A 10,847-nucleotide genomic window follows, 5' to 3' on the forward strand; every position below is an offset into this window, starting at 1 on the left:
ATATATATATATTGTTTTACCAAAAAGTCATTCAAGTTTATCTAATAGCCTGTTTGGCCAAGCTTTTGGAAGGAAAAAAAAGTATTTTTGAGGAGAAGCAGAAACAGTTTTTGAGAAGCAGAAAAAAAATAGCTTCTCTCCAAAATCACTTTTCTGAGAAGCACTTTTGAGAAAAATACACTTAGAAACAGTTTTCAAAAGCTTGGTTAAATACTAATTACTGCTCAAAAGTGCTTTTCAAATTAATTAGCCAAACACAAACTGCTTCTCACCAAAAGCACTTAAGCACTTCTCAAAATAAGCTGATTTTAGAAGCTTGGCCAAACAGGCTATAAGTATTTTTGCGTAGAAGCAGAAGTAGTTTTTGATATGTAAAAAAAAAGTTCTAAATTTCTTCTAAAAAGTATTTTTTTGAAAAGCACCTTTGTAAAAAATACATATAGAAGCACTTTTGAAAGAACTACATATAGAAGCACTTTTTAAAAGTTTGATAAAATACTAATGGTTGCTCAAAAGTGTTCTCTAAATTAATTAGTTAAATACTAATGATTTTTCATTAAACACGCTATCAATGTTTGTAAACAACTATTAATTCTCTAAATCTACGCTTTAAAGTACGGCGTTAGAGAAGAAAACAAGCGTTGGGTTTTTGTTTTTGGAGTTTAAAGATATAAACTGTTTGGGGTGTCAAAATTTGATGGTTCCTTTGGCTTCGTCTCGAACTCTGGAAATTTGTAAAGATGCAGCTGGAATCGCCGGTACACCTCATTTTCTCTCTGTATTACTGCCCTTTTTTCATAAAGATTTGGGCTTGTATTTTTGTGGTTTCTGCAAATATCTTCGTCTCAGTTCCTTGCAATTTTCCCTGTTTGCATCAGCTAGCTGAGTCAATCAGAAGACAATTTCTGAATTTTATATAGAATCATATGAAATTCCTTTAACAAAATGATCTTACTTTCTGGAAGATAAATTAAGCTAGCTAAGTGAACAACTATTTTTAACTCTGCTAATGAAGGGCATATACTTACTTTCTGAATTTTATACAGTTACTCTCTGAATTCTATATAGTTACTTTCTGGAAGTTGTAAGTTTAACATATTTCAAAAGGGGTGATCATCACTCTGCTAGTGAAGGGCATGAGTAATATGTATGCAGTTAGTTTCCATTATTGTTTGCTAGGAGGCGGAACCAAGATTTCGAGCTTATGGGTTCGGGAGTCAATTCCTTTTAAGTTATTGGGTTCTAAATTAATAATTTGTACATATTCAATGTACTTACTAAGATAAATACATAGTTTTAATCAAAGTTACTGGGTTCAGCCGAACCCATAGTCGGCACTCTGGCTCCGGCCCTGGCTTAGTACTGTGTATTGTTTGGCTCTAAACTTCTAAATTGTTTCGCGGATGGTTATCCAAGGTTTAAGCCCGTAAAGTTTGGCCGTATTTGCTGCTAGCTTTTGCAGAAGTACTTTTTGTTGGATCTTCTGAAAATTGTTTGTAAAACAAATATATACGTATAACTTATTCACTTAAGTGTTTTGTAGAATAAATTTGTAAAGTATTTTTACGGTGTAATTCAGAAAGCTAACGTCTTATAGAACTAACATAACTTAATCTGATGGTATGCAAACAGTTGTAGACCTGAAATGGTGTCTAACTTTTAGGCCTAGAGGAATTTTAGAAGCTCCGTTTGAGCTAAAACTTGTTCAGATTAAACTCTTGATGAAGTGTTTTTCATGTTAAAAACGCAATTGCTCAAACACATTGGAGTCTTATGCCTGGCCTTAAAATGAAATAGATTGTAAAGGACCAGTGAGATAATACCCTTTATTTCTTACGTCATTCTTTCGTTGCGTAATTTTTCCCTTTTTTGCTTAATGAGGTTAGCAAAATTATTCTTGAGCTTTGTAGTGACTCAAGAGAAAAATTAACCATCTTGGCTGCTTGTTGCAGGGAACATCTTTGCTTTTGGGTTGTTCCTGTCTCCAATGTATGTTTTAAACTTTGCATAGTTCGTTTTGCTTTACCTCCTGTCTCCAATGTATGTTTTAAACTTTGCATAGTTCGTTTTGCTTTACCGCACTTCCATAATATTGAACAACTTCTTTTTCATAATCTGTTACATTTTATCTTTACTCTCAGACCTACATTCAGGAGAATAATGAGAAATCAATCAACTGAACAGTTCTCGGGGTTGCCATACATATATGGGCTCTTGAACTGCTTGATCTGTGCTTGGTACGGCACACCTCTTGTATCTCCTGACAATTTGTTGGTAACAACAGTCAATTCAGTTGGTGCTGTTTTTCAACTTGCCTACATTGTACTTTTTGTAATGCATACAGAGAAAGAGAAAAAGGTTAATAATCCTCTTTTGTATTTTGATTTAAAGCAGTTCCACAAATTTTCGGATGTTGCACTTGTTCATTTAGTAGCCTTTTAAATTGTATGCCCATCAATGTTGTTTGTAGTTCAGGATGCTGGGATGCATACTCACAGTCTTTGGCCTATTTGCTATTATTGTAATTGGAAGCTTGCTTATACTTGACCTTCAACTCCGGCGCATCATTATTGGCTCCCTGAGTTGTGCTTCCCTCATATCAATGTTTGCCTCCCCACTGTTTATTATTGTATGTCTGGTCGTTGACATTCGGATTCTCTACGACTATTTCTATCAAGTTCTTATTCTCTAATGCTTTTCTGCTGATTCACTGACTAACTCGTCTTCCAGAATCTGGTGATCAGGACCAGGAGCGTCGAATTCATGCCATTTTACCTGTCCCTCTCCACCTTCCTAATGAGTGCCTCTTTCTTTTTGTATGGAACTTTCAGTTTTGATCTGTTTATATATGTGAGTTTCTTTCTCCTCTTACATTATACCGGGGGTTAAAGAAAAAGAGGGATGCCAACCTGCTTCCCCTAGTATTTAGGGCAAGATAGACTCAATTATTTTTATAAAAAATGCAAATGTCTTACCCTATTTCTCGCCTGTCTCACGAACCGTCTCTACTTGAATTTCAGGTGCCAAATGGCATTGGAACACTTTTAGGAGTCGTACAATTGCTTTTATTTGCATATTACAAAAATTCTTCTACGGGAGACTCTACTGAACGCTTAGTGGTGTCTTATCCGTTCACCTACGCAGAAAGGTAAATGCTCGATCCCTTTAGCATCTGTTTCATCCAGAAGATTCTAATACTAATCATCTCCAAATGTGCATTTTGTGAACATATATCTCTCTTTCTCAAGCTGTTAACTAAGGAGTATGCTTTTAATTTGTGCAAATCCCTTTATTTTGTCTGTCCTAGGTGAGAATAAGTGCTCGCTGGATTGTATGGAGAATGGTGGAAGCCAAGCACAAGCTGACTGCAGTTTCCTAGTCATTGGACGTCTTCAACTAAACCTGGTTCCTGAATAGTATCTGTTTTCTGCATATATTCTGCCAAGTTGAAACAGGAGAACTTTGTGTGGATCCACAATGCACATTTTCTTTATCTTGTTCCTGTTTTCCTTTTCAAACTCATTCTTCTGATGTGGATGGAATGAAGATGCAGAATTACTTCAAAACAAAGTAATTGATGGTAGCACATATAATTGCGATTGAATTTGTACATTCTTTGTTCTACACTAGACATTATGCTAACGAAGCTGGTATATTATCTATTTTACTAACTCTCACTAATAATAGACTAGACTCAGTGTATTACTCAGTGCTAAAGAAGCTGTTGAATGAAAATCCCCAGATTGCTAAGTGTATTACTCAGTGTGTGTGTGTTTGCATTTGTTTGAAGCCTCTTGTTAAAGTTCCTGGCTCCGCCACTACTTATATGTATGCTTTCAAAGCTAGCAATGGAAACTGAAATATATGAGAAAATGCAAATGCTTTAGGATCACTAGTATTAGTTGTTTCTCTGATGTGTTGCCTTTAATCATTTTATGTTTACCTGATGATAGTTGAATCCATTATCGGTCTGGCGAAGTGGCCCGGCCTCTCTCATCATAGAGAATAAGTCCACTGAACTTTGGTAGCTCACACTTTTCACCCATTAGTATAGGCCTTTGCCACATAGGTGAATTCGAACCGTGATTTTGCTGCATCCCAAAATCAGCTTCAAGCTGACCTGGACTAACGAGCAATGGTGGAAGCTTCTCTTTCTGGCTCCACCGTACAGTGCTCGTTAGTGTCTCCTTCACCGAACCCAACTCTGCACGTGGCTCCGAACAGTCTATGTTTGTTGAGTCATCCATGCACCGTTCTTCATCTTCTGGTCTCTTTCTTGCAATATTTCTCCTGAAAGCAGCAATAATGCAGGTTCCAATAACTAAGGAACAGGTGCAAATTACCAATACTGCAACAGCTCCTTGGGTTGATATTCTCGATTTGTCTTCTACATTCCAAGCTGCTTCCATGTTTTTTCCAGTAGGTGTCAGAAAATGCATGAAAGTCGCAACACTTAATAGGATGGAATAAGAGAATGAGTCTCCATATATTTGGATGGCAAAACTAGACGTTGGTTTGGACTATTGCTAGAACTAGGCGTTTAGTGAGGTTCACCGACAGTTTGGTGCCTGAAAAAATATATTACGTGTGGGTCGTCCATTGAATAATTCGCCATTAGCCGTTAGCATAACTCATCGTTTTGGATGGACTATTAGCCCTTCCCAGGACTGCAGATTGTTATATTTGTTTCTGACTATTGCCAATAGATAGGAGGAATACATGAGATACGGATAACCCACGTCAAATTGATATTCCGAGTCAAATCAGGAAAAAAAAATCCGATTATGGTTTGGTTTGATTTAGTTTGGTGTTGGAAAAAATAAGAAAAAATGACACTGTACAGCTGCTGTAAAAATAATAGCCGAAAAGATGTATAATTGGTTTGGTTTGATTTTAACTAAAAAAAGTCAAATCGAAACCAAATCAATCCGATAATTACATGTATACAAGTTTTAAAATATTTTATAAATAAAAATATATATATTATAATGTAATTTATAGATATTTTTAAAACTTTTTCATAGTTCTCTTTTTCAACATATTATTTCATGCTCGGACTTCGAATTTTGAAATGGTCCAATACGTTTTATAGTCTATTAGTATTGGTAACTCAAATAAAGCCCAAAGCAAAACTAAGTCAATATAATACTAACAAAAGAAATTTTATTCAATACTAGGAATGATAATAGTGTTGGATATCTATTTTTTAGTTTTGCATTGGTTTAGACACTGAAATTGCATAACTTCTTTATTTTTTTTTATTTTTTAGTTATGTAATTAATATTTAGAACTTATTAGTCGTACTTATTTTAGCATGACTTAGTACTTTTAAATTATGTTTAATTTATTATGGCTTATTAATTAGCAAAATTTATTCTATACCATTTCATTATTTTATTGTTGAATATTTTAGTATAATATCATGACTCATCTCATATTATTTTGGTGTTATTTTCTTGAGTAACACCTTGTATAGTTGTATCCTCCAAGGACCAAAGAAATATTTGGAGCACAAGTTATATGTTCTGTGCTATGAAGATTTTACCGGGAAAATCCCTAAGAACACGAGAAAATCGAAAAACTCGAGATTAAAAAGGCCAACTTTTGTTGGTTTGGTTTAGTTTCTATATTTAAAAATCCGACACAATTGGTTTGGTTTGATATTTAAAAAACCCGAACCAACCTGACCAATGCACATCCCTTACTAGTCATTGGTAACAAAATGGGAATCTGAACTCTGTACCATACTATCTTAAGACTGATATTGCATCAGCAAAAACTGCAGAAACGGATAGTACTTTCATATATAATTGAGGATCGAGTTGATTCTTTTGAATCTTAACTGAGGATGAGTTAAACTCTAAATACATCATCAGTGTTAGTTTTTAAGAGATAAACATAATATTGTTGCATGAAAATTTGTACATTCTTGCGCATAGATTATACTATTATGTTTATATATTTTTTTTCCTATGTTTCTTAATTATTTAAATCTCCTAATTATTACTATGTCTGTTTGACCAAAAAGTATAAACTTTTGATTAAACTATTAAATCTTATGTAATAAAGGGTTAAACCTAGTTAATGATAATATCTCCAGATTTAGAACTAGTTAGTATAAATAACGAGAGATAATGCTACTGGGGGACTGAAAATAGTGTGCATTTAATATTCCAAAGGATTTTCGCAATAATAGAGGAACATCAAGCAATAAATAGCAATAAATGACATTTATGTAAATAAGAGAATGATTCACCCAATATTGAATGAGGTGGATGATTCTTCTTTCTGACAGTAATGAATGACACACAAATCCTAGAATATTGGAACTATTCTCGGATCTGATAGAAAAGTATAAAATAATAGATGATGGAATCTTAGTAAAAAAGTAGAGTTTGTATCTTTGTTAGAGAGAGAGTCTTCTTCTCAAAAAGTGTTCTTATCAAATGAATATACATGCCTCATCCCCTTATCGCTTTTTCTATTTATATGAGTCATATCCCTAATCATCCCTAATAGTACAAATGCAGAGAATGTTCAATGAAATATTCTCTTTAGTATCTTATTACAAAAACTAGCCGTTAGTGCTCTGTCCTTCGTGCTCGGCCTTGACCATTGTTGACCGCCCGACCACGAATCCTACTGTTTCTTAGTCGACCTCGACCGCGTCTTTTTCCTTAATACCATTTTATGCTAAATTCCCTTAGAGTAGATTTTGACCTATACAATTAGCCCCTCCGCTTATTGAGGCTGAGCCTGGACGACCTCGATGAGCGGACTCTGTTAGTTGTGGTTGAGAAGTTTAGGCGAGCAGGTCGAGCAGTAGCATTTCAGGCGATGTAGCAACGTGGACTTTCGTGAGACGCAACCTAAAGTCATGTCGATTCAGAGTGACGTCATGATATCATGCGTCATTATTATGCATTTTTCCGATGCCTTGCATCGCTTCTCATGCCTCTGCCATTTCGATACCTTCGCTGGGCAGTAACGATTTGTTTTCTTGGTATTGATGCCTGAATTCTTATAAATAGGGATATGAAACCCTTTGCCATATTCTTTGCACTCTAGATATTGAACCCTTGTATCTTCTTCTTCCTTCTTCATTCAGAGTTCTTGCCCTCTTGACCTTACTTCCCTATTTTGCTTTCCCTGATTCTAGTGATTTCTGTTGCTCCTAACCCTCCTGTGCTTGCAATACCTTTTCTAAAGAACAATGGTTAACGTTTCTTCTAGCTTCGGTGGGGCAACTGACCTTGTTCCTTTGGCAGTGCGCATGCCTCCCCATGATGATAGTGTTTCAATTGTTGTTAAAGACGAGAACTTTCCTATGGTGGAGGAGATAATCCCTCGTAGTGAAAAAACCAGATCTGATTTTTCGAAGGTGCCTGAAGACGACCCTGAGATCTCGGAGTCATTGATGAAAGAGGCTGACCTCGCCGAGTTTACGGAAAAATTCAAAATTCCTGCTCATATCGACCTAATTCCAGCTGGGTGCGACGTGGTACAAATACACCGCCCTGGGTATTGCGCCTTCTACGCGTACCCCTTCCACGTCGGCTACTCCTTTCCTATTCTCCCACTAGCTAAGGAATTATGTCGCTATTACGGCATCTGCCCGGCCCAACTATCCCCATATATCTACAAACTTATCGGCATGCTTACGAAGTATGCGGAATTAGCCGGGGTCGGGGTGTCGCTTTGCCACTTAATGCATCTCTTCACCCCTAGCTTTCATAGGGGACGATGTTACATCTTCGCCACCGGGGAAGCAAATGTTTAGTGGTGAAGATGGACGAGAAGGTGAATTGTCAGTTTTGGCTCAACTACTTCTTCGTCAAAACTGAGGACGTGGTGATCAATGCAAACGGGTTTCCCGAGGTTTGGAACTATGCCCGTAAGTATCTCTCGCTTTTTTTTTTATATTGAGCATTGCTTCTTCTAATTTCAGTCGTATTGACATTTTGTTATCTCTTCGTATATCCGAGACCGCACCCCCTCCTTTGGTCGAAGACATTCATGATTGGGTTAGTTGGGTCTTGCCTCATACAACGGGGATTCGCGAATGGTCGGCCTTCCTCAAGAAGTTCGGGCCTGCGCCTTCTATGACCGGTGAGTTTACCCATTTAAATTTATATTTTCGTGGCCTTCTGGTCGCTTGCTTCTTATTATTTTACGGGGACCAACCTTTTAACCTTCTTTTTTAGCTCGGGGATCCTCGAGAAGGCCGAGGGCCCCTCCTCCTGCGTTTCGCAAAAGGAACACTACAACTTCGGAATCCGCTCCTGCTGTGACTGTGGCTAGGCCTGCCCGGCTGTCCACTTCCATTCCGCCTCCTGCTGCAGCTAGGTCAGCTCGCTCATCGACTGCATCAGCATCAGAAACTCCGGCCTCTCCCTTGTTTCATTTAAAAGATGAAAAGTCATCACCGAGCGAGGAGGGTTTGATCTCTCGTAAAAAGAGGTCGGTGGACATCGGCGGTGGGACAATATGAGCCGTAGATTTAACAAGGGGTGATCATGAGCCGGTCACCATCATGCTTGAAGATGATGCAGATCTGCGGTCTGAAGTCCCTCTATCAGCGGGGGTCATGGAAGGCGTACCCTTCCACGATGACGATGTTAGTGTTGGTAGGCCACCTGTGGAACTTTCGGGTACCGTGCTTCGAGATGAGCCGTTGTCCTCGCGGCCAGCTGACATTCCTACCTCATTCACCGATGGGAGAGATAAGGGTGTTGCTGAGGACGGCTACAAAACGGGCTCCGATCTTGACGTCGATGAGGTGCGGATGCTGAGTGAGAGGTTTACTCGGGTTGAAGTAAGGTTGGAAGGGTCCACGCGGACCATTGTGATCCATATGGACCGGGACTTACTGGTGAACACAGAGAACGTAGTCCCTTCCTTAGGTCCCCTATGCTCCGACGAGGAGGGCAAAACTCTCGAGGAGCTGAACGATGATGCCCTGTGGAGGAGTATAGCCGGCCTTGCCCTCAGGGTAAGCTTTTCAACCCTTTTAAATTTTGTGCTTTGTGCTCCATTTTTACTTGTTGTTTGACTTTGTTCTTCCTTTCTCTCTCCTCTCCTTTTTTAGAGCATTATTCTAGAGATCGAGAGTGCTCGCCGAGAGGAGAGGCGCAAAACCATTTTCCGGAAGATGGAGCGGAAGTACCGTGAATACCGCAACAAGCACCGCGAGATCTGCAGGCGATTTGGCAAGAGTGGCAACTTTTAGGCTATCCGAGACGAGCTGAAATAGAAATATGACGAGTTGATGAGAGTCATCGGCAAGTGCAGCATCCTTGAAGGGGCGTTGAGGGACAAAGAAGAAGAGTTTGAGGTGAGCAAGGGAGTTGAGGCCCAACATGCAGATCTTCAGGCCCAAGTGGTTTCGCTGCGGGCCGAGCTCGGGAATGTCTAATCAAAACGGATGATCTGATTGGCGAGGTCATCGAGAAGACAACGGACTTAGAGAAGACTGAATTGGCTCGGTTGGGGGCTTCGACGAAAGTGGAGGCTTTGGAGGCCGTAATCCGCGTTCTTCGATCTAAGTGGGAGACTAATTTGGAGACGGCCAGGCTTAGAGAAGAGCGGCTCGATGAGCCGATAGGGGAGATGGAGAAAGGGGTTTCAAGCCTTGGTGACCAAGCTGTCGTTCTCGAGGCTGAGAAGGCACAATTATTGGCTCAGCCGTCCTCTTCTCGCACTTCTGCTTTTCCTGATATTTTGCGGGATTTGTATGAGAAGTGGATTCACGCCGAGGCCCAACTGGATATATTTAGAGATTTCATGATGGCGGGGAAAGTTTCTGAGGCCGACTTAGAGGATGCTCGTGCAAAGACACGTACAACTCAGGTTGCTTGTGGCTATGACCCTGCTACACCAGAGGCCGGTAATGACGAGGAGGATGTGGGCATGGATCGGATTAAACAGGATGCCTGGTATGAGGGCGAGTATCCCGGTGGTGATGGCGATGGTAGAGAGACAGGTGGAGATGTCCAAGGCGATCATGTAGATGGCGCTGCTGGGTTGGGTGGCGAGTAGTTGTTTTCTTTCTTTTTGTTTGTAGACTTGTACATGTTTTTGTGGCCATTTGTTCTAGCCTTTGTAAAGAAAATATTTTAAGTAAGAAATGCCATTTTCGTTGCTTGTACCTGATTCTTTTCCTTTCATTCAGGTTTGTAAGCCTCTTTCTTTTGTTTTGCCGTTTGGTCGCTTTAGTCGTAAAAACTTGGTTCATGTGTGTTGAACGCGGTTGAAACAGAATTCAGATTTGATCATGGTCGAGGCCAGTAGGTGTTAGTTCGAACGAGATCGAATGTAACATGTGCCTAGCTAATTGTGGTCGAGGGCCGAATAGGCGTTGATTCGAATGAGGTCGAATGTAACTTGTACTTAATTAATTCGAGCGAGGTCGAACCCGTACTTAGTTAATTCGAGCGAGGTCGAATATAACTTAGTTAATTCGAACGAGGTCGAATGTAACTTTTGTTTAGTTATGGTTGGGGGCCAAGTGGGTGTTAATTCGAACGAGGTCGAATGTAACCCGTAGTTAATTAATTCTAGCGATGTCGAATATAACTTAGTTAATTCGAACGAGGTCGAATGTAACTTTTAATTAGTTATGGTCGGGGGCCGAGTGTGTGTTAATTCGAACAAGGTCGAATGTAACCCATAGTTAAATCGAGTGAGGTCGAATGTAACTTTTACTTAGCTATGGTCGGGGACCGAGTGGGTGTTAATATGAACGAGGTAGAATGTAACCCATACTTAGTTGATTAATTCGAGCGAGGTCAAATCTAACATAGTTAATTCGAACGAGGTCGAATGTAAGTTTTACCTTTACGATCGGG

At 39.4% G+C, this 10,847-nt stretch overlaps 2 protein-coding genes across 3 annotated transcripts; one reads left to right on the plus strand and one right to left on the minus strand.

The window, feature by feature from the left end:
- LOC109228855 (bidirectional sugar transporter SWEET2-like) lies at positions 500–3,612 on the plus strand. 2 transcript variants are annotated; one of them, XM_019394093.1, is made up of 7 exons: positions 500–758; positions 1,953–1,989; positions 2,142–2,358; positions 2,471–2,629; positions 2,731–2,850; positions 3,021–3,148; positions 3,308–3,612. In XM_019394093.1, the coding sequence occupies exons 1-7, from the start codon at positions 698–700 to the stop codon at positions 3,309–3,311; spliced, it is 726 nt and encodes a 241-aa protein (XP_019249638.1). In that variant the 5' UTR covers positions 500–697; the 3' UTR covers positions 3,312–3,612. The 2 variants fall into 2 exon arrangements, with proteins under 2 accessions (XP_019249638.1, XP_019249639.1); XM_019394094.1 differs by lacking the exon at positions 500–758 and having other exon boundaries at positions 1,949–2,040.
- On the minus strand, positions 3,963–4,409 carry LOC109229918. The gene has a single exon (XM_019395462.1). It carries the CDS (start codon positions 4,407–4,409, stop codon positions 3,963–3,965), a length of 447 nt encoding a protein of 148 aa, XP_019251007.1.

The sequence above is a fragment of the Nicotiana attenuata genome, chromosome 7 (assembly GCF_001879085.1).
Source record: "Nicotiana attenuata strain UT chromosome 7, NIATTr2, whole genome shotgun sequence".
NCBI lineage: Eukaryota > Viridiplantae > Streptophyta > Magnoliopsida > Solanales > Solanaceae > Nicotiana > Nicotiana attenuata.